A 26379-nucleotide genomic window follows, 5' to 3' on the forward strand; every position below is an offset into this window, starting at 1 on the left:
GTGGTTCCTCCTCTCATTCTTTCCAATGACGAATGCCAGTGCTCACCACTCTCGGACTTTTTTTGGGGGGGTGGCAGCGTAAATAAATAAAGTAAACGAACGGATAAATCTCCCAGTGAACCAGCCCTCCTGAAGGGGGACGGCTAACCTGACAGTCTTGCAGAGGGTGCACAGCTGCTTGGGAGGGCGCTCAAGGGATGCTGCGAATATTTGGGTTGTTATTTCTAGGCTGTGTTGAGAATGGGATGTGTTTGCGGTGACGGTTGTTTCGTTGAGCCCCCTTTGACGGAGCGGTTGTGAACGTTTTGACAAGCCCCTTTACTTCTTTCATTTCCACCAAAAGGGCTTCCCCGGAACACATGGAACTGCCTTATTCTGAGTCAGTCCCTCAGTCCATCAAGACTAGTATTGCCTGCTCTGACCGGCAGCCACCCTCCATGATCTCAGGAAGGCAGAGATTTTTCGTCACCTCCCGCCTGTTCCCTTTAGCTGGAGATGCCGGGGATTGAACCTGGGACCTTCCACATGCTGAATAGAGGCTCTACCACTGAGCCACAGCCCGTCCCCATACACCGAATGTTGTGGCAGAGTTTGAGGTGGAGGATGCCATGTTTGGTCGTGGGTTGTAACAGGGTTTTTTTGTAGCAGGAACTCCTTTGCATATTAGGGCACACACCCCTGATGTAGCCAATCCTCCAAGAGCTTACAGTTGGCCCTGTACTAAGAGCCCTATAAGCTTCCGGGGGATTGGCTGCATCGGGGTGTGTGGCCTAAGATGCAAAGGAGTTCCTGCTGCAAAAAAAAAAGCCCTGGGTTGTAAAACCAAACAGAACTCTCAGCAAGTAGGAAATTTTTTTAAAAAAACTTAAACTAAAACATGCTTAAAACATTAGCACTTGTTGGTCTTAAAGGTGCTTTTTCTGTATTTTTCCAACGGGATCCAGGGAATTGGGCAAAGAAAGCCCTAGCTCTTTCCCTCCCTCCCTTCCCAGGGGACCGGGAGGGGGAGGAGCCTCAGCCAATGGAGAAAATAGAGGTTTTGCTCTGTAGCTCCTGTGCGATTGAGCAAGCCTTGTGTAAAGCAAGTTGAGATGCAGAAGAAGAAGAAGAAATTGGATTTATATCCCACCCTCCACTCTGATGATTCTCAGAGCAGCTCACAATCTCCTTTCCCTTCCTCCCCCACAACAGACACCCTGTGAGGTAGATGAAGATATTGGATTTATATCCCGCCCTCCACTCTGAAGAGTCTCAGAGCGGCTCACAATCTCCTTTCCCTTCCTCCCCCACAACAGACACCCTGTGAGGTAGATGAAGATATTGGATTTATATCCCGCCCTCCACTCTGAAGAGTATCAGAGCGGCTCACAATCTTTTTTTCCTTCCTCCCCCACAACAGACACCCTGTGAGGTAGATGAAGATATTGGATTTATATCCCGCCCTCCACTCCGAAGAGTCTCAGAGCGGCTCACAATCTCCTTTCCCTTCCTCCCCCACAACAGACACCCTGTGAGGTAGATGAAGATATTGGATTTATATCCCGCCCTCCACTCCCAAGAGTCTCAGAGCGGCTCACAATCTCCTTTCCCTTTCTCCCTGACAACAGACACCCTGTGAGGTGGGTAGGGCCGAGAGGGCTCTCACAGCAGTTGCCTTTTCAAAGACAGCCTCTGCCAGAGCTATAGCTGACCCAAGGCCATGCCAGCAGGTGCAAGTGGAGGAGTGGGGAATCAAACCCGGTTCTCCCAGATAAGAGAGCTATGGCTGACCCAAGGCCATGCCAGCAGGTGCAAGTGGAGGAGTGGGGAATCAAATCGGGTTCTCCCAGATAAGAGTCCGCACACTTAACCACTGCACCAAACTGGCTCTCCTAAGGAAGGAAGCAAGAGAGAGGAGAGAAGGAAGCAGACAAGAGCCAGTTGCTGGGGGGCCTGATAGGAGCCTTCTGGGGGGCTGATTTATCCCCCAAGCTGCACGTTTGACACCTCTGATTTAAAGACTCCTGTGGCCCCAGAACACCCATCCACAGAGGCAGCTGTTTCCTGCAGTCATGCATAGCCTGGCCTGCCCTCCTGTCCTGTGTTTATTGGGGAGAAGGGACATAATTCTGCTCTGCTCTCTCTGTGTGTGTGATTACCTCATTCATCATATGCTGGTTGTAGAACATGGTGCCCTTGGAGAAGGCCGTTCCCTTCCGTCTTTGCGTGCGGCAGGTGTTCTTCTGAGCGCTGACCCACATGGAGGGCGGCTTCTCCCGCGTCTCCTCCACGTCTCTCATTCTCGGGTCGAAAAGCAAACCCGTTCTGGGGATAAACGTGAAGCGTGCCTCCCCTTTGAACTCCAGGAACAAAACTGTGCCCCAGAAAGCGGCAGTTTGGCAGTTGCTGCCCAGGCAACAGGAAAAGCAGCAACGGAACACATTGTCTGTTCCCAGACCCACATGAAAAAGGGCCTCCCCGGTGCCGTGCTGGCAGCTCTCGGAGGCAGGAGGTGAGACCGGGCTGGTTCCTGTCCTGTTCCCTTGAAGCCAGCCTTCAAGGTCAGCTTGCACGGTTCTAGCTGAGGCAGGTAGCTGTCTTGTCCTTCTGAAGCACACCTGAGCAAGAAAAGACACACCCAGGTCTCAAATTCAGCAGGAGCGCACAGGAACGCAGCTCCGGAACCTTTCTGATAGTTCCCCTTCTTTTCCCCCACCTATCTTGTCCATTGAATAGTAGGTGTAGCTGCATAACAATCCCTGGATTAGGAGAGCAGGCAGCCAGCCAGCCCCCAGGGGCTTTGCCACGCCCCCAGCAGCCCTCATTAACCCCCGGAGAAGCCCACGCCACCCTTTCTCCACTTCTGATGTGATTTTTGGGCGGTAGGTGGCTTGCTGGTCTTTTGACTGGGGTTGGGGCACCAAGGAGAGCCCCAGGTGAGCGAGGCCTGCTTGGGCTGGCTGGATCTCTAGCTAGCCCAAGCAGGCCTCGCTTGCCTGGGGCTCTTCTTTCTTGCATTGGGTTGCTTTTGGCTAGGGGTGGCGGCGGTGGAATAGGCTAATGAGTTATGCTAATGAGCTCCACCACCTATTTTTCTACAAAATGACCCCCGGATGCATCCTTTTTGGAATATTTTCCTGTGTCTTCTTGGCCATCACGCTCTGGGAGGAGGTTGTGTGACGCCATCTCTCCCCGAAGAATAGCCACAGCAAAGTCTGGATTTCCCCTGGAGGTTGTCAGCCTGGGGACACATGAAGAGTTTGGAATGGATTGTGGTGGGGGACGCTTGCCGACCCCACATTGCCGAAACTCAGCTGAGGCAGGGAGGATGAGAAGGAAGTCTGTAGATGGGCGGAGAAGTCCTATCCGAGATCCCGGTCACTTCTTGGACTGCGCGAAGCTGCTCCGCGCCTCCCCCCTGATCATCTTTAGCTTCTGAAGTTTCCAGCCTATTTGTGCTGGGTTTTCTCTGCAGTCAGTATGGACTAGAAGCTTGATTTCAAAAATGAAAAGAAAACCAGTGAAGTCCAACAGACAACAGTTGCCACAGGAGGTTGGACCAGAACCAACAGGTGGAAATTAAATCCAAAGGGTAGTGTGGGCTTCTCCGAGGGTTAATGAGGGCTGCTGGGGGTGTGGCACATCTCCCTGATGCACTCCACACCCTACTCCACCCTTGGCTGGACTGAGAGACTTCAAAATAGCCAAGGTGGAGGGAGCAGCCTTGCGTGAACGCTCCGGTGCATGCCAAGACCGAAGCTCTGCAGCCAGGGCTGCGTGCACACCAGAGCGGTGGTGCGCAAAAGTTGCCGACTTGGTGTCGAGAGAAGAAACGAGCATCTGGAGAATTTTGATGCATTTTTTTTAAAGGTCAGATTTGTAGCCATCAGTGTTTCAAAGGCAGAGCTAAAAGTATTCTTGGGGGGCGATCATGTCGCCCTGCTGGATCTGCATCCAGGAGCACCTTAGAGACCATCAGGGTTCGAGCTTGACCCTCGAAAGCTTCTACCCCCCAAAATCTGGTTGGTCCCTAAAGTGCTACTGCACTTGAATTCAGCTGGTCTGGAAGGGTGTGAGTGATGTGGCCTGAAATCTCAATACTCTATCTAAGCTGTGGGGTCTTGTGAGCAAAAATGCTACTTGGTGAGCTGCTGCATCAATTAGTTTGCTCTGGGGCCGTCCTTCCTGAGCTAAGGCAAAAATGTGGGAGCCAGAGGCTAAAAACCTGTGAGCCAGCTCACGCTAACTCCGCTTAGAGGGTAGACCCAGGTGGGCAGCCGTGTTGGTCTGAAGCAGTAGAACAAAGCAGGAGACAAGCAGCGCCTTTCAGACCAACAAAGTTTCATTCAGAACGGAAGCTTTCACGTGCTCTAAGCACACGTCATCAGACAAGGAATCGGGTACAGTGAGCAGAGCCACATACAGCTGGCCTGATAGGCAGTGACATCGGATCTTAAATTTGTTCCATTTTGCATTCTAAAACACTGCCTATCAGGCCAGCTGTATGTAGCTCTGCTCACTGTACCCGATTCCTTGTCTGATGACGTGTGCTTAGAGCTTCCATTCTGAATGAAATTTTGTTCTCCCTTTCTCACAATACAAGAACTCGTGGGCATTCAATGAAATTGCTGAGCAGTTGGGTTAGAACGGATAAAAGGAAGTACTTCTTCACCCAAAGGGGTGATTAACATGTGGAGTTCACTGCCACAGGAGGTGGTGGCAGCTACAAGCATAGCCAGCTTCAAGAGGGGATTGGATACAAATATGGAGCAGAGGTCCAGCAATGGCTATTAGCCACAGTGTGTATATGTATGTGTATATATATAATTTTTTTTGGCCATGTTGAATGAGGCCAGTGGCCCATCCAGTCCAACACTCTGTATCACATAAGAACATAAGAGAAGCCATGTTGGATCAGGCCAGTGGCCCATCCAGTCCAACACTCTGTGTCACGTAAGAATATAAGAGAAGCCATGTTGCATCAGGCCAGTGGCCCATCAAGTCCAACACTCTGTGTCACATAAGAACATAAGCGAAGCCATGTTGGATCAGGCCAATGGCCCATCCAGTCCAACGCTCTGTGTCACGTAACAACATAAGAGAAGCCATGTTGGATTAGGCCAATGGCCCACCCAGTCCAACACTCTGTGTCACGTAAGAATATAAGAGAAGCCATGTTGCATCAGGCCAGTGGCCCATCAAGTCCAACACTCTGTGTCACATAAGAACATAAGCGAAGCCATGTTGGATCAGGCCAATGGCCCATCCAGTCCAACGCTCTGTGTCGCACAGTGGCCAAAAAAACCCAGGCACCATTGGGAGGTTCACAATTGGGGCTAGAAGCCCTTCCACTTTGCCCCAACCCCCCCCCTCCCCACAAAGCACCAAGAATACAGAGCATCACTGCTCTAGACAGTTCCAACAATATGCTGTGACTAATAGCCCCTGATGGACCTCTGTTCCGTATGCTTATCCAATCCCCTCTTGAAGCTGTCTATGCTTGTAGCCGCCACCACCTCCTACGGCAGTGAATTCCACATGTTAATCACCCTTTGGGTGAAGAAGGACTTCCTTTTATCCGTTCTAACCCAGCTGCTCAGCAATTTCACTGAATGTCCACTCCTTAGGAATGGCCTTAGCTCTCGCAGTTGTCCTTGAAAGGGCAGCTGCTGTGAGAGCTCTCTCAGCCCCACTTACCTCACAGGGTGTCTGTTGTGGGGGAGGGGGAGGTAAAGGAGACTGTGACCACTCTGAGATTCAGTGTATAGGGTGGGATATAAATCCAATACCATCATCACGGCTGTGGTCATCCAGTGACCTCTGAACTCATGGTGCCCAGCTCACTCACAACTTCCAGGAAGGCCGACAGGCTGCAGATCCACCGAAAAAAATGCAACTCATTTTCGCTTCTGCTTGTTCAGACATCGTTGAGCGACTTTGACCTGCTGTGTATTTTTCAAGTGTTTGGTTCGTCTCCCTGGATTCTACCTGCCCGCTCAAATCCTTTCTCAGGATCAGCTGGTTGCCCTCTCCTCTCTTGCTCTTCCCCGCATTCTTGTGCTCTCCTCCCACCGCCTGACTCACCGGCCATCCTTGGCTTCCCTTCTTCCTTTCCCCTTTCCTTGCCAACGCTCCCTTTGCTGTTGTTGATCCCGGCCCTTTGATGAATGAAAAGGCTTCCTGTGTAATCTAATACCTGTGATAAAGTTTTGGACCACCTAACAGACTTCCTTTTGTCTCTTGCGTTGGCTCCGGCTCCTTGTCTGGAAAGCCGGGCCTTTCGTATCAACGCCGGCTTTATCTCATCCCTCCCCGAGCACCGAGTTTGAGCTCTAATCGGTACACAGCCAGGGTAGAATTTGCACAGAGCACTCGAGCTGTTAACCCCTCTGGAGGAGAGCCAGAGAGATTCCAATGAACAACGGCCAGATAACTCCAGATTTTGTACAGACTCCTTCCGCAAGGAACCTGGAAGCGTGCCCAGATGCTTAAGGCAGAATTGTTGCATTTTACCCAGGACGACCAGACGACTGCAGATTTATACCCCATCCTTCCCTCTGAATCAGAAATACAGAGCGGCTTACAATCTCCTATATCTTCTCCCCCCACAACAGACACTTTGTGAGGTAGGTGGGGCTGAGATAGCTCTCACAGCAGCTGCCCTTTCAAGGACAACTCTGTGAGAGCTATGGCTGATCCAAGGGCCATTCCAGCAGCTGCAAGCGGAGGAGTGGGGAATCAAACCCGGTTCTCCCAGATAAGAGAGCTATGGCTGACCCAAGGCCATTCCAGCAGGTGCAAGCGGAGGAATGGGGAAAAACCCGGTTCTCCCAGATAAGAGAGCTCTGGCTGACCCAAGGCCATTGCAGCAGCTGCAAGTGGAGGAGTGGGGACTCAAACCCGGTTCTCCCAGATAAGAGTCCGCACACTTCACCACTACACCAAACTGGTTCTCTGCGCCTACAAGCTCCTTGGGATAACATGGAATTTTCCAGCACTTCTCAGCATGTCATTTTTGCTTATGGGTAAAAGCTAAAGCTGGTGGGGCAGTAGGTTGAGGACGGGCAGAAGGAAATACTTCTTCACGCAGAGAGGGATTAAAATGTGGATCTTGCTGCCAGAGGAATAGAAAGGCTGTCCCCCATGCAAGCACCGAGTTGTTACTGACCCATGGGGCAACATCACATCACAACGTTTCCTGGGCAGACTCTGCAGGGTGGTTTGCCATTGCCTTCCCCAGTCACCTACACTTAAAAGGGGCTTGGTAAATTAATAGAGGAGAAGTCTGTCAGTGGCTATTAACCATGATGACTTAAGAGGGAACCTCCACATTTAGAAGCTGTATGCCAGAAGGATCATAGAATCCTAGACCTTGAAGGGACCTCCAGGGTCATGTAGTTCAACCCCCTGCACAATGCAGGAAACTCACAAACACCTCCCCCTAAATTCGCCGGATCTTCATGGCTGTCAGATGGTCGTCTAGCCTCTGTTTAAAAACATCGATGGAAGTTTCAGTGGGGAGGGTAGGATATAAATCCAAATAATAATAATAATGAGAGTCCACCACCTCCCGAGGAAGCCTGTTCCACTGAGGAATCACTCTCACCGTCAGGAAGTTCTTCCTAATGTTGAGCTGGAAACTCTTTTGATTTAATTTCAACCCATTGGTTTGAGGTCTACCTTCCGGGGTCACAGAAAACAATTCCACACCATCCTTCCACTGAGAAGAAGAGTTGGTTTTCATACCCTGCTCTTTACTACCTTAAGGAGTCTCAGTGTGACTTACAATCACCTTCCCTTCCTCTCCCCACAACAACAGACCCCCTGTGAGATAGGTGGGGCTGAGAGAGCCCTGAGAACTGTTCCTGACCCAAGCTGGCCTCATGTGGAGGAGTGGGGAATCAAACCCAGTTCTCCAGATTAGAGCCTTCTGCTCTTAACCACTACCACACACTGGCTCTCAGAGCCAGGAGGCAACCTCAAGGGAAGGCCTCAGCCTCCATGCCCTGTTGTTGGCAATCCAGAGGAACTGGTAGGCCACTGTGTGAGACAGGATGCTGGACTAAATGGACCATTGGTCTGATCCAAGAGGGCTGTTCTTATGTTCTTATGAAGGCCTTGGCCTCTGTGTTCTGTTGTTGGACCTCCAGAGGAACTGGTTGGCAATTGTGTGAGACAGGATGCTGGATTAGATAGATGGGCCACTAGGCTGATCCAGCAGGGCTCTTCTTATGAGGAGAAGGCTTGGGCTCTATGCCCTGTTATTGCCCTCCAGAGGACCTGGCTAGCCACTGTGTGAGACAGGAGGCTGGACTAGATGGATCACTGACTTCATCCAGCAGGGTTCTTCTTATGTTCTTACAGATAGATTCTTCATGGAGCATAAGTAGCCACGTTGGCTGAGGGAAACCTTCACTTTCAGAGCCACTGATCCTCTGAATCTCAGAGCCGGGAGCTGACATTAGGGTAAGGCCTCAGCCTCCATGCCCTGTTGTTGGCCCTCTCGAACAGAGGTGGGGAACCTCCGTCCCGAGGGCCATATACAGCCCTTGAGGTCACTGAGCCTGTTTTGGCGGGGAGGGCGGGATATAAATCAAATCAAATAAAAATAAATAAATGTTCTTGTAAAGGCCTCAGCCTCCATGCCTTATTGTTGGCCCTTCAAAGATACTGGCTGGCCACTGTGTGATCCAGCAGGGCTCTTCAGATGTTCTTACAAAGGCCTCAGCCTCCATGCCTTGTTGTTGGCCCTATAAAGATATTGGTTGGCCACTGTGTGAGGCAGGATGCTGGACTAGATGGACCATTGGTCTGATCCAGCAGGGCTCTTCTTATGACTTCCTGTGCCACCGGAAGCGTAGCTGTACCCTTCTAATACCAGTTGACTTCCGTGGACTTGCAAGGTTATACTTCAGGGTTGTGCTTCAGGGTTGCATTGTTAGGTTTCAGTGTGGCTTTAGGGTCCCCTCCATATGCTCCGGAGGCAGCGTGATCGAGACAAAGAGGTAGCCCACAGAGCGGTTCAAAGACAGGTCATCCAGTTCAACAGCTTCGGCTTAAGAAATCTGACTCTGAACGTCACGTCAAGATGAGGCCACCTGGAAACCACATGGAAGCCACTCTGAGTCCTTTGTCGAAAGGGTGGGCGGAGAGGAGAAGGGAGCACACAAAGAACGGCCAGCCTGTGAAGTGGCTTCTGGGTGATTCAGAGCTCTTTTAGCTGATGGTGTTGGTGTCATCCTTCCGGAGCCATTAAAATCTGCCCCAGGCACGCAAGAGTCGTTTTGTGCAAATGAGCGCTTGCAAAGCTTGCGTTCTCCGTGGAAACTGCGAAACAGGCCTGGCACGTTTTGACACTACCCATTGATCAGCTGTGACGAGCTGATATCAGTATTAATAGAACGAGCAAAGAATAGGATATAATATAGAAATTGGGAAGGTGCATTTTAAAATGATTTTTAAAATGTAAAATGTTTTCGAATGTAAAACGTACAATGACAGAATAGAAAAAATTAACAAATTGCTCAATTTGTTAATTTTACTGCTCTGTCATCGTACCGTTTTGCATTCTAAACCACTGCCTACCAGATAATTTTACTTCACTGTCACTGGTTCTTAAATCTGTACCATGTTGCATTCTGGGCCCCTGCCTACCAGCTACGTATGGCTTTGCTCACTGTGCCGGATTCCTCGTCTGATGAAGTGTGCTTAAGAGCACACGAAAGCGGACGTTCTGAATAAAAACGGGTTGGTCTTAAAGGTGCCACTTTACCTTTTTATTCACACGCGCCAAAACACCACTTCGTTTGGGACAACGTTGCCGTCTCGTTGCCTTGTTTGCCAAGGCGAGAGTTTCTGCCCGGATTGGGCGGTGCTCCCTCTACGACTCCCCAGTGCTTCCCGCCGTCTCTGATTGTCCTTCCCTTTCCCCAGATGTAAACGGAAAGATGTTCGCTGCCGGGTTTGCACGTTGCAACCCTGACCTTTCCAAAGGTGCCGTTTGCAAGGGCCGTGCGCCTCTCCCGTCGGGATGTGTGTGTGTACGAGGGCGTGTGGCAGCCTATACCTTCTGCCGGCTGCGCTGTGGAAAACGCCTCTGCGGCCCTGCTTGCGATACCCCCGGGAGCACAGCGTGTGCTTCCTCCGATATGTGGCCTGATTTAACCTCCTTGCAAAAATGGTTTCTTAGTAACGGCAGCAGCGCATGCCAGAGAGACCAGCCGTGGAGCAGCGCACTTGCGTGCGCCGAGGAAGTCCCAGGCGGCCTTCAGAACCCCACGGGTTTGGGAGGCAGGAGGGAAAGCGAGTGAGCGGCTCCTGAGGCTTCCAAAATGCAGGGGAGACTCCCCGCCTCAGATAACCAGCTGGGCCTTTCTCCACCTGCCCAAACTCATCGTCTCAAGGCTGAGCAAAATGGGGAAGCCGAGACGGCTCCGCTCGACAGCTGCCGGAGGAGAGGGCTTCTTGCCCGCTCGCCCTCCCCTTCTCTGCCCCCCTTCGTCTTTTTACGTCCTCTCGATGAGTAGACGGTCTGGCAGCTTCCCGGACTCTGTCTTTGGCCAAGGGCTCCCGAGGCCCCTGCTTGTTCGGAAGAGATTGAGTATCGATTAGCTCTGCTTTCTCCTCGAGAAGGTGGAAGGCAAGGCTCCCGGGAAGTTCTCCTTGTATTTCCCTTTATCCCTCCCCCTCTGGAAGACCTGCCCCGGCCTCTTGCGGTGCCCTTAACCGCCTGGGGTTTACACCGTGGGAGGCGATGCTTTTATGTCCTTTCTGTCGCTGCTGTCTCTTCTCCCGAGCACATGTCAGAAGAGAACACCCACAGGTTTCCCTCCGCCCTTGCTGCTGAGATAGGTGACGCTCCTCTGACTTCAGGAAGGCTCGTTTTGCAACATCCGGGCTTCGTTTCCCCCCCCCCCCCCTCCACAAGCCTTTTTTGTGGTGTGCAGAGGCCAGAACGGAGGCCAAGGAAGCAGGCATCGGATTCCTAGGAAGAAACCCGTCCTGACCCGAACTGGAGAGCCAGTTTGGTGTAGTGGCTAAGTGCGCGGACTCTTATCTGGGAGAACCAGGTTTGATTCCCCACTCCTCCGCTTGCAGCTGCTGGGATGGCCTTGGGTTAGCCATAGCTCTGGCAGAGGTTGTCCTTGAAAGGGCAGCTGCTGTGAGAGCCCTCTCAGCCCCCCCCCCACCTGTTGTGGGGGAAGAAGATATAGGAGATTGTAAGCCGCTCTGAGTCTCTGATTCAGAGAGAAGGGCGGGGTATAAATCTGCAGTCGTCGTCTTCTTTTTCTTTAACTTCAAGGGGATTTTTTTTTTTTTGTATCCTCTGATCTCCAGCCATAATCCAGGCTGGGCAGAATTTCCATCTCAGTGTCTTTCCTTTCAAAGGCAGAACAAGAGGGTGGATCGAGATGGGTCGCCCTGTTAGTTCGTCTTAGCGGCCGAAAAGAGCAAGGTTCCAGTAGACTAGTGAAAATTTTTGGCAGAGGTAGGAGCTTTCGTGAGTCGCCGCTCACTTCTGCAGAATGAAAGGTGAAGCTGCAGTGCCAGGCGGTCAAGCCTCCGGAACTCTGCAGCCGTTGTGACCTTGGTGTGCTGAACCCAGCTTGATTTCTCACGTGTACTCCTTTAACAATAACATTATACTATTTCACACTTCTCTAAGTAGTTCTCTAACATTATTCCGATTGTCTTTATGGGAATCCCGCAAGAGGATGTTGGAAATGAAGCCAGCTGTCTTGTTTGGTAGTTTAGTTCATGTGCAGGAGGCAGATACTCTTCTGAGCAATGGCAGAGAGAAGTCAAGGGTTGCTTGGTTTTGTTTTAAATCAGGGGTGTCAAACATGTGGCCCAGGGGCCGAATCAGACCCCCAGAGGACTCCTATGAGGTCCCTGAGCAACTGGTGTTATCTGCTTCCTTCTCCCTCTCCCTTGCTTCCTTCTGCATCACAGCTTGCTTTGCCAGGCTTGCTCAATCACATAGGAGCTACAGAGCAAAGCCTCTGTTTTCTCCACTGGCTGAAGCTCCTCGCTTGAGCCTCTCAGTTGCACAGCAGAGCTACTGAGCCCAGCCTCTCTTCCTTCTGTCAGCTGAGGCTCCTCTCCTCCTTGTCCCCTGGGGAAGAAAGGACAGAGCCAGAGCTTCCTTTGCCCAGTTCCCTAGATGCCATGGGAGAGATACAAAGAAAGCACCGTTAAGACTAACAAGTGCTAATGTTTTAAGTATGTTTTATGTTACGCTTTTTAAAAATCTCTGTTTGTATGCGTCCTTTATAAAGTTTATATCTCTGCTACCTGGCATTACAACAGTCCGTGGCACAGAGTGGTAAAGCTGCAGTATTGCAGTCTGATCTCTCTGCTCACGACCTGAGTTCGATCCAGCGGAAGCTGGTTTCAGGTAGCCGGCTCCAGGTTGTCTCATCCTTCCGAGGTCGGTCATCCTTCCGAGCTTGCTGCGGGGAAAGTGTAGATGACTGGGGAGGGCAATGGCAAACAACCCCGTACAAAGTGTGCTATGAAAACGCTGTGAAAGTAACGTCACCCCAGAGTCGGAAACGACTGGTGCTTGCACAGGGGACTACCTTGACCTTTACCTGCCATTACATTTTATGACACTCGTGGCCCGGCCTGGCAGGATCTCATTTATGAGGGTGACACCCGTGTTTTAAATGGATCCAAAGCATTCTGAACTGTTTGAAAGGACTTGGTCCCCCTCTGTTGCTAACTTAGCCCCAACTTGACGCCATCCTCACGATCACTTCCCATAAATGGGCCATCCGTGGACTGCATCTGATCCACTTTTCCCTTCAAGGGGAGAGCCTCCGCAGGGAACCGGCGTTTCTAATTTGGGTAGTTAGTTCCTGTTTTCCATTAGAAAGGAGGGAAAGGAGGCCGCTACCTGCCAAGTTCCACCTTGGAAATTGAGTTCTATTTTTACTTCAAAGCCTTGGCAGCCAAGTCAGAAGGGAAGGCGGAGGGGGGGGGGGGGAGGGATGGCTCTTGAAGCGCCAATTGGGCTTTGCTTGGGGAGTCCAGCTTGGAGAGCTAATTAAGAAAGGCAGAGGGAGAAGGGAAACGTTCTGTGGCCCAACTGCGAAATGAAACAAGGTTCCCAAAATGGAGCCAGGAGTCATAGAGGGCTAGCTTCTTGCTGTAGGAAATGCAGCTGGAGCTCCGCAAGGACTGCGGAGGGTCACCTCTTTTAAGGGACGCTGTAAGGGACTGTATTCGCCCGTGCACGTCTGTCGCGACCCTTTCCCGACCCATGCTGCGAGCCCACCAAGCATGTAGCCGTCCCTGGAGGGTTCTCTGCTTTAATAGGCATCGCTCAGCTCTGGCGGCATATCGGAGGCTGAAGGTGTACAGGACCATGGAGAGCTCCCTGAGGAGGCAGACGTTGCTCTGGTGCTTCTCCAAGAGCCCAGCTGGGCACTAATTCATGTGCAAGAGGCAGATCCTCTTCTGAACAAGGGCAGGGGTGCTTGTCTTTGTTTTAGATGGTGTTCGGAAGGACTTGGTCACCCCTCCGTTGCTAATTTAGCCTCAAATTGAGAGCCAGTTTGGTGTAGTCCTTAAGTGCACGGGCTCTTATCTGGGGGAACCGGGTTTGATTCCCCACTCCTCCACTTGCACCTGCTGGAATGGTCTTGGGGTCAGCCATAGCTCTCTTATCTGGGAGAACCGGGCTTGATTCCCCACTCCTCCACTTGCATCTGCTGGAATGGCCTTGGGTCAGCCAGAGCTCTCTTATCTGTGAGAATCGGGTTTGATTCCCCACTCCTCCACTTGCAGCTGCTGGAATGGCCTTGGGTCAGCCTTAGCTCTCATAGGAGCTGTCCTTGAAAAGGACAGCTGCTGTAAGAGCTCTCTCAGCCCCACCTACCTCACAGGCTGTCTGTTGTGGGGGAAGGAGATAAAGGAGATTGTAAGCCACTCTGAGATTCGGAGTGAAGGGTGGGATATATATCCAGTTTCATCTTAATGCCTCAAGTAAGGCCTGCGGAGTTAAAATAAAAGAGTTAAAATAAAAGAAGCTACACTCAAGCGTGGCAGTCAGAATCAGGGCCATGAAAGTCTCCTCCTGTCTTCTCTAGTGAAGACCCTTGGTTTTGAATGTTTTGGCAGTTAAATGTCTCGGGAGGTAGGTGAGACAGCGAAAGAAAGGTATTGGAGCTGAGCTCCCTCTAGCCTGGGACTCTGCTTCCAGCTCTGCTTTTGCACAGGCACGAAGGCAAACTGCCTGCCCCAGTTTCTGCCTCCGACAGCCAGTCATCAGAGGTACACCACTTCTGAGCTGGTGGTGGTTTCTGTAAGGACTCAGAGGGGTCTTACCAAATTGCTGCCACCACTCTGGGTTAAGGGTTCCCTTGAGAAGGCCCAGAGTCCCCTCCCAAGCCCTTCAGGCCTCCTGTAGCTTAGGCCAAATAATAGGAGCAGGCAGAGTGAGCAACACAAAAAGGTTTATTGCGGTGCAATATAAATTAACAAGATGCATTAACCAGCAAAAGGGTGAAGGGAAAATAAACAAATGCCCTAACGCATCTATTTTATAGTCCCTACTCTTACCAGCACTTACCCCCTTGGGTAAGGGTCTCTCCCCTGCTTCCAGCTCTCCAGGCTACAGCCTGCTTCCAGCTAAGCCTTCCAGAGGAAGAACACCCACTTCCTGGGCTTTGCCTTTATATATTCTCTTCCCAGGCCCCACCCCTCTCTGGGCTTGTTTCCCTCCAAAACCCTCGCTACCCAATCAGAGGGGCAGAGGGGATCCTGGGAGATGTAGGCTTTCCCCAGTAACTCCTAAGCAGGCTTCCCTGGGGCCTGCAGGCCTCACTAGGCCCAGGATCATGACAGTTTCCATTTAGCTTTCATGGCTAATAGGCTTTGCTAAGCCCAGGGCTCTCTTCCTTTTTTTGAGCAGGAACATACAGGAACTCAGTTCCGGATGACTTGGCATCAGGGGGTGTGGCCTGATATGCAAATGAGTTCCTGCTGGGCTTTTTCTACACCTCTCAGCCGCCTCCTCTCCAGGCTAAACATCCCCATTCCTTCAACCTTTCTTCATCGGACTTGGCCTCCATATCCCTCACCGTCTTCACCGCCCTTTTCTGGGCCCGTTCCAGCTTGTCTAGATCCTTCTTAAAATGTGGCGCCCCAAACTGAATACTCCAGGTGCGCTCTCACCAAAGCAGAGCCTACTCTCTCTGTTGCCATTTCCACCATGTGTTTTCCATGGGACTGCAGGCACTTGTGTGCTGGAGGATAACCGTTGGATGCCACAAATTTCAGTGCAAAAGCATGACATTACGGGCGGATGCCAAGCGGCGGTAAGGCCTCAGCAGAGATCACCTCTGCCGTCCCAAAAGGGCTGCCGTTCAAAGTCACCTTTGAAACTTTTTTTGCAGCGGCAGGAGACGGAAGCCAAGAGCGGGTGCGCACGTCTGTGTTCAGTGTGAACAATACGCAGCCTTCAGCTCAATCCTGTGTTTTTCCTTTCCTGTTTTTAGAAACCAGGCAATGCGGAAGAAGCTGATTCTATACTTCAAGAGGAGAAATCATGCTCGTAAGCAGTGGGTAAGTGATAGACTTGTTGGCTCCCGTGGGGTTTCTTTTTTCTCAGAAGCCAGAATGAACATATGTGCATATGAATATGAAGCTGCTTTCTACTGAATCAGACCCTCAGTCCATCAAAGTCAGTATTGCCTACTCAGACTGGCAGCGGCTCTCCAGGGTCTCAAGCTGAGGTTTTTCACACCTACTTGCCTGGACCCTTTTTAGTTGGAGATGCCGGAGATTGAACCTGGGACCTTCTGATTACCAAGCAGATGCTCTACCTCTGAGCCACGTATTTCACAGCGTGTCTGCAGATGGTTTCAGGCGCGGGTCTTCAGTGGAAGAGCAAGACTGGAGCCCAACAGTGTCATAGAGTCTAGTGAGATTTCCACATTAAAAGCTTTCTAGACCCAAAGCTCCCTTCTTTCTGGTACCTGATATCAGATGAAAGGTGCCTTTGACTCACAGAAGAGAGCCACTTTGGTGTTGTGGTTAAGAGTGGGAGACTCTAATCTGGAGAACTGGGTTTGATTCCCCACTCTTCTGCTGGGTGGCCTTGGGCCAGTCCCACTTCTCTCAAGAGCAGTTCTGGAAAGAGCTCTCTCAGCCCCACCTACCTAACAGGGCATCTGTTGTGGGGAGAGGAAAGGAAGGTGATCATAAGGTGCTCTGAGACTTCGAGTAAGTGGTGGGGTATATAAATCCTCCTCTTCCTCTTGTTCTTCTTCTCCCTTCTCCTCCTCCTCCTCCTTCATCTCCTTCTCCTCCTCCTCCTTCTTCTCCTTCTTTTCCTCCTCCTCCTCCTCCTCCACCACCTACTTCTCTTCCTCTTCCTTCTCCTTTTTCTTCTCCACCACCACCACCTTCTGCTGCTCTTCCTCCTTCTCCTCCTCCTCCACCATCTTCTTCTCCTCCTCCTTTTCCTTCTCCTCCTTCTCCTACTCCTTCTTCTCCTCCTCCACCACCACCTTCTTCTCCTTCTCCTCCTCCTCCTCCACCACCACCACTTTCTTCTTCTCCTCCTCCTTCTTCTCCTCCACCACCACCTTCTTCTCCTTCTCCTCCTCCACCACCACCACTTTTTCTTCTCCTCCTCCTTCTTCTCCTCCACCACCACCTTCTTCTGCTCCTCTTCCTCCTTCTTTTTTTTCCCTCCTCCTCCACCTTCTTCTTCTCCTCCTGTATTTTGTGGCCTGACCTGGATAGCCCAGGATAGGCCAAACTTGCCAGGTCTCGGAAGCTTAGCAGGGCTGGCTCTGGTTGTTATTTGGATGGGAGACCACCACGGAGGCCTAGGCAGGCAAGGGCAAATGGTCTTTGAACACCTCCTACCTTGAGAGCCCTACAGCAGGGGTGATCGAAGTGTGGCTCCGGAGCCACATGTGGCTCTTTCGCACATCCCGTGTGGCTCTCGAAGCCTTCACCAGCCCCTCACAGGATTGTTGTTTCGAGGCTCAGACAAGGAACAGGGATCCGTTTAGGCCGCACTGATTGGCGGGCAGCTTGGAGAAGGCATTTAAATTTGCTTCCTTTCCGCCTCCCCTTCTCCCATCTATTTCCTCCTTCCCGTTCTTGTCTCGTGGCTCTCAAACACCTGATGATGTGACTCTTACATTAAACAAGTTTGGCCAGCCCTGCCCTGCCGGGTCGTCGTAAGTCAGCTGTGAATTGGCAGCCCCTAAAAAGCACATCCATGCAGACTCACATGTATGTGAACAAAAGCATCCAGGGGGAATGAGTTGCACTGAGCCATCCTGGGAAATCCTTGGAGCTTTCCTTTTGCCATCTGCCCACCTGCATGAACTCCTTGGGATGGTGTCCTATAGACTCAGGTCTTTCTTTAGGCACCGAAGGGTGCACAACGTTGACCTCTCTGATTGGCAGGTAGTATGCAGCTTCTGGATTGGCCGCTTATTCAGAGCGTGGCCTGGTGGCCTCCCTGCCTGACCAGACGGGGTGGACTTTCTGCCTTTCTCCGCTTCGGCTTCTCGCTGAACCTGGCTTCTGGAAGTTCCCAGCGCCCCCCTTTTTTTGATTTCAATGTCTCCAGGCCTGACTTTGGGTCTGGCTGCCCGAGGTGGTCCTACCCAAATTCTCGCTCTGCTTAACAGTACGTCCAGAATCGCGCTGGTGCGTCGTGCTCTTTAGCCAAAGGCATATTTGGCTATCGTTCCCCCTCCGGGCCTTCTGAAGCTCGTGGCAAGCGATTTGGCAACGGTTCCATCGAAGGGATAAAGTTCAGGGCTTAGCTAATTAACAGAGCAGAAGAGATGCCGGTCGGCTGGAGCGTTCCCGTGCCAAATGGATGCTCCACGTTCGGAGGCGCTGAGCAAACAGATGCGAAAGCAGCCGAATCCTCCGCTGGATTAATTGGGCATTCAAACCCCGGTTCTTTTTTCTCTGCTTCTTCCTTGGTGAAGCGTCAGGCCACGGCTGGGGCCAAGCGGCATTTTGTTCTTGGCTGCAGACAAATCTGTCTTGTACATTTTTACCCTCTGCTTCCTCCCGAGAGCTCAGAGCGGCCTAAACGGATCCCTTTTCCTTGTCTGAGCCTCGAAACGACAATCCTGCGAGGTAGCTTAGAGTTCATGAGGTCGTCTAGCCCAAAGTGTACCCAGCAGGCTTTTGTGGCCGACCGGGGATTTGAACTCAGGTTCCCCAAATCCACCATTTTAACCACCGCACAATTCTTACTGTGTGGATCTTGGGACGTGAAGAAAACATCCAGCGCCAGGGTTTTTGGCGCCCTAGGCAGCAAGGGAGGGCTGGCTCCAAGCACCTCCAAGTGCACATGTTACCCCGCCACCCCTGCTCAGCCTTCTAGGGTCTATGCACAGCCCTCCCTATGCAAGGGAGGGCTGGCTCCAAGCACCTCCAAGTGCACATGTTACCCCGCCACCCCTGCTCAGCCTTCTAGGGTCTATGCACACCCACCACCACGCTGACCCACCGCCTGCCCACATGCCACCTACATGCCACCAGGCTGGATGGCAAGGTGGAGGAGCGTGAAGACGCGGGTGGCAGCACAGGTGAGCGCGGTGAGGAAGGGGCACCGGGGGGTGGCAGGGGTGACCACCTTGTGGTCAGGTGGCACCCTAGGCTGCGACTTACCTGGCCTACTGGGTCACGCTGGCTCTGAGGACATCAGAAGCATTACGCTGGTCTGTGGAAACTGGGAGACTGCAGATCTTCTTCGTGGTCTCTGTGCATCACACTTGTGGGAGTAGGCGCCAGCGCCGACCTCGATCGGTAAACTTCAAAGCTGTGGATTTCCGCGCCCCCGACCCAGTGCGCATGCCCAGAAGCCCCACCGCGCATGCTCACTGGGACGGGCGCGGACATCCCGCCAGTTCTCTTCTGACCGCCGCGCTGATCGGTTGATCTATCTGCCACGGTCGGTGAACTTTTCTCTATCCATTCGGATTTACTAGCTTAGTTGTATATAGTTAGTTAGTTTAGTTTTAGATAGTGTAGATAGCTTAGTTTTCGTCTTGTTTGGGAGAGCGGGGTTTTCCCTTTTTTGTTTTCCCGCCCTTCGGGGTAGGGGCCCCCTCTCCCCTTCTACGTTCTTCCCGCCTTTCCTTCCTCGCATGGAAAGAAAGTGGGGATTTTTCCGCCGCTGCTCCAAGTGTGGGAACAAAATTGCCCCACCTGACGGACACTCTTTGTGCTTACTGTGCCTGGGGGAACGACACAGGCCCGATTCCTGCTCGCACTGTGCCAAGTTTTCCAAACAGACGCGGCGGAATAGAGCGGCTAGACTTGCGGCGGCCCTGATGGAGCGAGCACTGTCTCCCCGAACCGAGCAGGCCGAGTCCGCGGCTGGTCAGGCGGACCAGTCTACATCGACTCCGGTCGATACCGGGCGGCCCATCGATACCGACCGACCCCGAAAGCGTTCGGGCTCGGTAGCCGCCTCGGAGTCCTCGGTGCCGATCAAAAGGCCCAAGGAGGACAAAGGGATGCCCGTCGAGAAAAAGAAACACAAGAAGTCGGAGAAGTCAAAGCGTGCAGCGACGACTCACTCCGCACCGGCATCCCCGGCCGATCCGACAGCACCCATCGTCCCGCCGCTGAAACTCTTTGCCTCGCCCGTCCGACAATCGACTTCGCAGCTGGCATCGATGTCGACTCAACTCGTCATCTCCGATTCCGATTCGGAGATTGAGTCGGCCCAACGCGTCGGTACCGGAAGTAGCCCTATCGAAAAATCGACTTCTCAGTCCCGAAGCCCACACCGTCGGGACCGATCTTCCAGCAGCCACTCCCCTCGCTGCCGAGAGGAGGACCGCTCGCCACGATATCAGGCAGCCCAGATCCCCTGGGACCAGAGGCAGTGGCAATACCTGTACGGGGCGTACCCGGTGCAGCCTCCCTTCCCATGGCTTCAGCAACGCCAGAAGGACTGGGATCAAGCCTCTGAGACCTCCTACCGATCCCGGACGTCCCACAGGACGCAGCGGAATGCACCGTCGGCGTCGGTCTCGAAGCCTCCTGAGCGGGACCCACCGGTCCAGAAGGACCCCAAGCAGCGCTCCCCATCGATGAAGGAATCTACCCCGGTCGCTCCAGAGCCTCCTACCCGGCACCGATCCGAACTCTCTGATTCCCCTGATGCTTCTTCCAGGTCTCTGGATGACTCATCGCCCGAAAGAGAGACCTCCAGCGGTGAACCCTCACCTCCTGTAAAGACGTCCGAGGAGCAGCCAATCTCACCTTCCGAGGACCTCAAATCCTACGGTGATCTCATCAAGAGAATGGCTCAAACCCTCTCTCTCACCACTGTGCAGCCTCAGCCCACGGTGACGGACACGGTTTTTGACATAGTGCAACAGGATACCTCCACAGCTATTGCTTTACCGCTTACAACCGTCATGCTACAGACAGCCTAGGCCTCCTGGGACAAGCCTGCCTCCACGCCTGTCTCCTCTCGCAGGCTGGACCACATGTATAGGATACAGGAAGCATCAGCAGAATTTCTCTACGTGCACCCTAAACCCAATTCGGTGGTCGTGTCGTCGTCTTCCAAGGCGAAAAAGACACACTCCACCCCACCAGATAAAGAGGGCAGGAAACTAGACGCCATGGGGAGAAGACTCTATTCAGCCGGTTCCCTAGGCGTTAAGATCGCCAACTACGCAGCCTGCTATGGCCGCTACCAATACGCCCTCTGGGACCAAGTCTCCACCATCTTGGGTTCCCTCCCCGAACAGAGCCGGAATGCTCTAAGGCGGTTGCAGAAAGAGGGTATGACCCTGGCAAAACAGCAGCTAAATTCTGCCAGGCATTCAGGGGACACTTGTGCGAAGGCCCTTACATCGGCTATCTCCCTGCGCAGGCACGCTTGGCTGAGATCCACAGCGCTTCAACCTGACACACAAGCGTATGTCGAGGATCTCCCCTTTGACGGGGCGGGTTTGTTCAGCTCGACGACGGACTCGGTCCTCCAGGAGCTGGATAAAAGTATCAAGACATCCAGGAACCTAGGGGTGTCCGGGCCGCGCCCTCCATCTAAGCGTCAGTGGCCCAAAACCTGGCAGAAGAAGCCGTACTCCAAGTCGCCTGAGAGGCAGTGGCGCTCGAAATCGGCTCCCTTCACTCGGCCCTCCTACCAGTCAAAGCCCAAGTACTCCCCATCTTCCGCCCAGACGGCTCGCCAGAAGGGTGCGAAGCAGGGCAAGCAGGGCCTTTGACTTCCCCCCTGGGACGCTTGGCCCATCGGACTTGGACTCCATCCGCCTTGCCAGATTCTTCCCTGCTTGGTCCCGTATCACCTCGGACCGGTGGGTTTTGTATATAATCAGGATGGGCTACTGTATAGAGTTCTCCCACCCCCCGCGTACCCCGAGATTCGTCTCCACAGCACCATCTCCAACCCTCTGCGAGGAGGTCCAGTCACTCCTTCAGAAACACGCCATCCAGAAGGTTCCTGCGGACCAGGAAGGTCAGGGCTTCTACTCCCGATATTTTGCAGTCCCCAAACGGGATGGAGGCCTTCGGCCGATCATGGACCTGAGAGCACTGAAGGTATTCGTGAGGTGCGACAAGTTCAGGATGACTTCGCTGCAGTACATCCTCCCTCTTCTAAGCAGAGGAGACTGGATGGCGACCCTCGATCTGAAAGACGCATACTTCCACATCTCCATCCACCCCCGCCATCGGAAGTATCTGCGCTTCACGGTCGGAGACGAACACTTCCAGTATCGAGCCCTACCATTCGGCCTTTGTACAGCCCCAAGGGTATTCACCAAGACCATGGTGGTCATTGCTGCCCACCTGAGGTTACGGGGTGTGACACTCTTCCCGTACATCGACGATTGGCTCCTGGTCGCGGAGTCGAGGGAGCTCTTGCTGCGGCACATAACGATCACCTTGGCCTTGGTGGACGAATTGGGACTCCAAATAAATTTTAAAAAAGTCTCGTCTGACGCCTTCTCAGAAGGTACAATTCATTGGGGCGATCCTGGATACTCGAGCCTGCAAAGCGTTTCTCCCTCCAGACAGAGCGGACGTTATAGTGCAACTGGTGTCTTCTCTCCAACTGAATCCGACCGCCCCTGCACGGACGTTGCAGCGACTTCTGGGACTGATGGCAGCGACAACGTCTGTCCTACCGTTCGCGAAGCTCCGGATGAGGCCGCTGCAACTCTGGTTCCTGCGGAGTTTCAAGTGCAATGTGGAGCACCCCTCCAAGTTGCTGACGGTTCCTGCGGAAATCCTGTCATCCCTCTCCTGGTGGGGGCTGAAAAGTCGCCTGATGGAAGGGGCTCCCTTTCACAGGCCGGAACCGACCCTCACGCTCACCACGGACGCTTCCCTATGGGGTTGGGGGGCCCACATGGGGGGCATGTGCGTGGGGGACCGCTGGCCGAGCCATCACTCCAGCCAGCATATAAACTTTCTCGAGTTGCTGGCCATCTTTCATGCCCTTCGCTCCTTCCAACCGCTTCTGGGGGGCAGGTCGGTGGCGGTGATGACCGACAACACCACAGCAATGGCGTACATCAATCGTCAGGGGGGCACGGTGTCTCAGAGACTCTGCAAGTTGGCCCTCCTGGTCTGGGAGTTGTGCATCTCTCAAGGGGTGTTCCTCCGAGCAGCTCATCTCCCCGGGGACCGGAACGTACAAGCGGACTTCCTGAGTCGGGGCGGAGCTCTCCTGCACGAGTGGGAGCTCAACTGGGAGTTTCTGCAACCGGTTTTCCTCCGTTGGGGAGCCCCGGAGTTGGACGTTTTCGCTACAAGGCAAAACACAAAATGCGACCTGTTCTGCTGCAGGGGAGGAGTAGACCCCCTAGCGTTGGGGGACGGACTCCTGGTGCCGTGGAGGTACCACTCAGTATACCTGTTCCCCCCCATACCGCTACTCACCAAGGTGGTGCAGAAGCTCCTGAGGGAACGTCCACGCGGAATCTTGGTGACGCCATGGTGGCCTCGACAGCCCTGGTTCCCACTGGTCCTCCGCTTGTCGGGAGGGACTTACCACCGATTCCCTCAGGTGGGGAACCTCCTGCTCTCTCACCAAGGACAAGTCCTGCACCACGACATCCCGAACCTGCGACTCACGGCTTGGCGTCTGGATCCAGATTTTCAGACAGAACCCAGTTTGTCATCCTGAATTGCAAAAAGTCATCTACCAGAAGGTCATACGCGGCCAAATGGGCCAGATTTGCCAAGTTTGCTACAGATCATTCTGTGGTGCCGGAAAGAGCGGACTTATCGTTAATTCTGGACTTCTTAGTTACGCTGTTAGACGGGGGCCTGGCGCCCTCCTCGGTACGGGTCTACTTGGCTGCCATCTCTGCAGAACATCTTCCGATTGATGGCCACTCGCCTTTTGCACATCCAGACACTAAGCGTTTTCTCAAGGGCATGGCGAGGCTGTACCCGGCAGTGAGGGCCCCTACGCCAGCATGGGACCTCCCCCTAGTTCTCAAGGCGTTGACGACCAAACCATTTGAGCCGATGGCTAAGTGTCCTTCCCACCTCCTGGCATGGAAGACGGCCTTCCTTGTGGCGATCACCTCGGCAAGGCGGGTCGGGGAATTGGCCGCACTCAGGTGCGACTTTCCCTATTTGGTGTTTTCGGCTGAGGGGGTCACCCTGCGCCCAGACATCACTTTCCTGCCTAAGGTGGTGTCGCCGTTTCACCTCAATTCTGAGATCCATTTACCTGTCTATTTTCCCTCTCCGGCTAATGACTCTGAGCGGTTGCTGCATGCTCTGGACGTCAAGAGGGCGCTCTCTTTCTACCTGCATCGCACCGCACCCTCCAGGAAGGACGCCAGATTGTTTGTGTCCTACGCTGCGTCCTCCTTGGGGCAGCGTATTTCGTCACAGCGATTGTCCAAGTGGATCACGGGGGCTATTCGCTTGTGCTATCTTCTTCAGAAGCACCCGCTGCCGGGACCGCTCCGTGCCCATTCGACAAGGGCTGTTGCGACGTCGGAGGCGTTTATGAAGGGAGTTCCCCTACAGGACATCTGTGGGGCAGCCACATGGTCCTCGGCACACACCTTCGTGTCGCACTATGCCCTGGACCTGCGGCGCAGACAAGCCTCCTCGGTGGGCCGCGCAGTGTTGCAGTCCGTTTCCCTGTGATGGACCGGCGTACCCTCCACCAGGTAGGCCTGAGCTTGCTAATCTCCCACAAGTGTGATGCACAGAGACCACGAAGAAGATAAACAGGTTTCCTACCTGTAACTGATGATCTTCGAGTGGTCATCTGTGCAGTCACACTACCCGCCCGCCTTCCCCGCTGCAGCCGGTCCCTCCATGGGGCTAACGTGGCGGTCAGAAGGAACTGGCGGGATGTCCGCGCCCGTCCCAGTGAGCATGCGCGGTGGGGCTTCTGGGCATGCGCACTGGGTCGGGGGCGCGGAAATCCACAGCTTTGAAGTTTACCGATCGAGGTCGGCGCTGGCGCCTACTCCCACAAGTGTGACTGCACAGATGACCACTCGAAGATCATCAGTTACAGGTAGGAAACCTGTTTTTCTGTGTAAGGGGTTGAACCCCCCCCCCCCCCCCGCCCCACTGTACTGCCCATCCCACAGTGGCTCTTAGCTCCAGGAGAGAGAAGAGACAGGAACCATTTCCCCTCACCCCAGGAAAAAACGGTGCCAGAACTCTCAAGAGGGAAATGATGGAGAAAACACAGCGGGACAATTTGACATGATGTTATGTTCATGCAAAAGAGCACCCAAGGGCGCAGAGTGCTAAAGCTGCAGTACTGCAGTCCTAAGCTCTCCTCATGACCTGAGTTCGATCCCCGGCGGAAGCTGGGTTTTCAGGTAGCTGGCTCGAGGTTGACTCAGCCTTCTAACCTTCCGAGGTCGGTAAAATGAGTCCCCACCTTGCTGGGGGGGAAAGCGTAGAGGACTGGGGAAGGCAATGTCGCAAACCACCCTGTAAAAAGGTCTGCCGTGGAAACGTTGTGAAAGCAATGTCACCCCAGAGTCGGAAACGACTGGCGCTTGCACAGGGGACCTTTCCTATTTTCATGTGCTACAGATTCAGCTCTGCTGGAAGGCAGATTCCAGACTTTAGACATGCCTCCAACTCCCTCAGTTCTTTTTCGGGTCTCGTTTTTGGTGCCCAACGCAGAACGAAGACCTTGAAGCAATTGTGCTTTAACATAACTTTGTTGGATCAAAGACCAGCCTGCTCCCCCAGGGCTCCCCCCATGAGCTTTTAAATATTTTTTTTTTTTGGGGGGGGGAGAACTTTATTTCCATGAAGAGGTTCCAGAACTATATTCCAGCATGTTCCCCCTGAAAAAAAGCCCTTCCCCAGCTGTTTCTGTATCTCCCCCCCCCCCCGTGGTTGATGGTGATTTACATTGTTGCATATTTTATGGTATGGTTTTTGCTTGCAAGCCTCCTTGAGCGGAGGCGGCCTATACGTTCTCTTAAATACGTTTCTCTTACAAGTAGGCTTGTAAACAGCCTTTTCAGACAGTCTTCAAGGGCAGGCCTACGTACCAGACTCTGCAGCAGTCAGGTGTTGGTGTTACAGGCACACGACCCTGGGATTCGGGCTCGAAAGGAAAGAGCCCCGGATGAGTCCTCCGTGCAGTTCTTCAGCGCTTGAAGTTGGCTGCTCTTGCAGTACATTGTGGACCAGAGCGATTCCAGAGAGGAATCGCTACAGTGCCTGCGTTCTCCGTTTCTCCACTTCCTCAGGGCATGGAAGCCAGCCAGCGCATCGTGCCAACATTCTCAGTGTATGCTTTTCCTCTCAAGTGCAGGACAATCGGCTCAGCCTCCACAGGGACCCTTCTTTGGGGCTGCGTCATGACTTTTTTTTTGGCGTGTGTGTACAAGAACAATCCCCGCTTCTCTCTCTCTCTTTTTTTTTCCTGGCTGAGAAACTTTATTGTGCATTGTTTCTGAAGGTATTATCCTGAAAAGACGAGCATTTGTGTGTACTTTGTTGCTGCTGACCCAGCCTTCTTATATATGAACATATGAAGCTGCCTTCTACTGAATCAGACCCTCGGTCCATCAAAGTCAGTATTGTCTTCTCAGACTGGCAGCGGCTCTCCAGGGTCTCAAGCGGAGGTTTTTCACACCTATTTGCCTGGACCCTTTTTTAGAGATGGCGGGGATTGAACCTGGGACCTTCTGCTTCCCAAGCAGATGCTCTACCACTGAGCCACCGTCCCTCCCCTGCTCTCCAGGGTCTCAAGCTGAGGTTTTTCACACCTATTTGCCTGGACCCTTTTTTGGAGATGCCAGGGATTGAACCTGGGACCTTCTGCTTCCCAAGCAGATGCTCTACCACTGAGCCACCGTCCCTCCCCTGCTCTCCAGGGTCTCAAGCTGAGGTTTTTCACACCTATTTGCCTGG

The 26379-nt window shown here is 53.1% G+C and overlaps 1 protein-coding gene across 1 annotated transcript in view; it reads left to right on the forward strand.

The window, feature by feature from the left end:
* NCOR2 (nuclear receptor corepressor 2) overlaps positions 1–26379 on the forward strand; it is a 480522-nt gene that overhangs the window by 148973 nt on the left and 305170 nt on the right. Inside the window, 1 exon segment of the mRNA XM_060250121.1 lies at positions 15483–15549. Within this exon segment, the coding sequence (XP_060106104.1) occupies positions 15483–15549 (67 nt within the window).

Source organism: Heteronotia binoei, chromosome 11, assembly GCF_032191835.1.
Source record: "Heteronotia binoei isolate CCM8104 ecotype False Entrance Well chromosome 11, APGP_CSIRO_Hbin_v1, whole genome shotgun sequence".
Classification (NCBI taxonomy): Eukaryota; Metazoa; Chordata; class Lepidosauria; order Squamata; family Gekkonidae; genus Heteronotia; species Heteronotia binoei.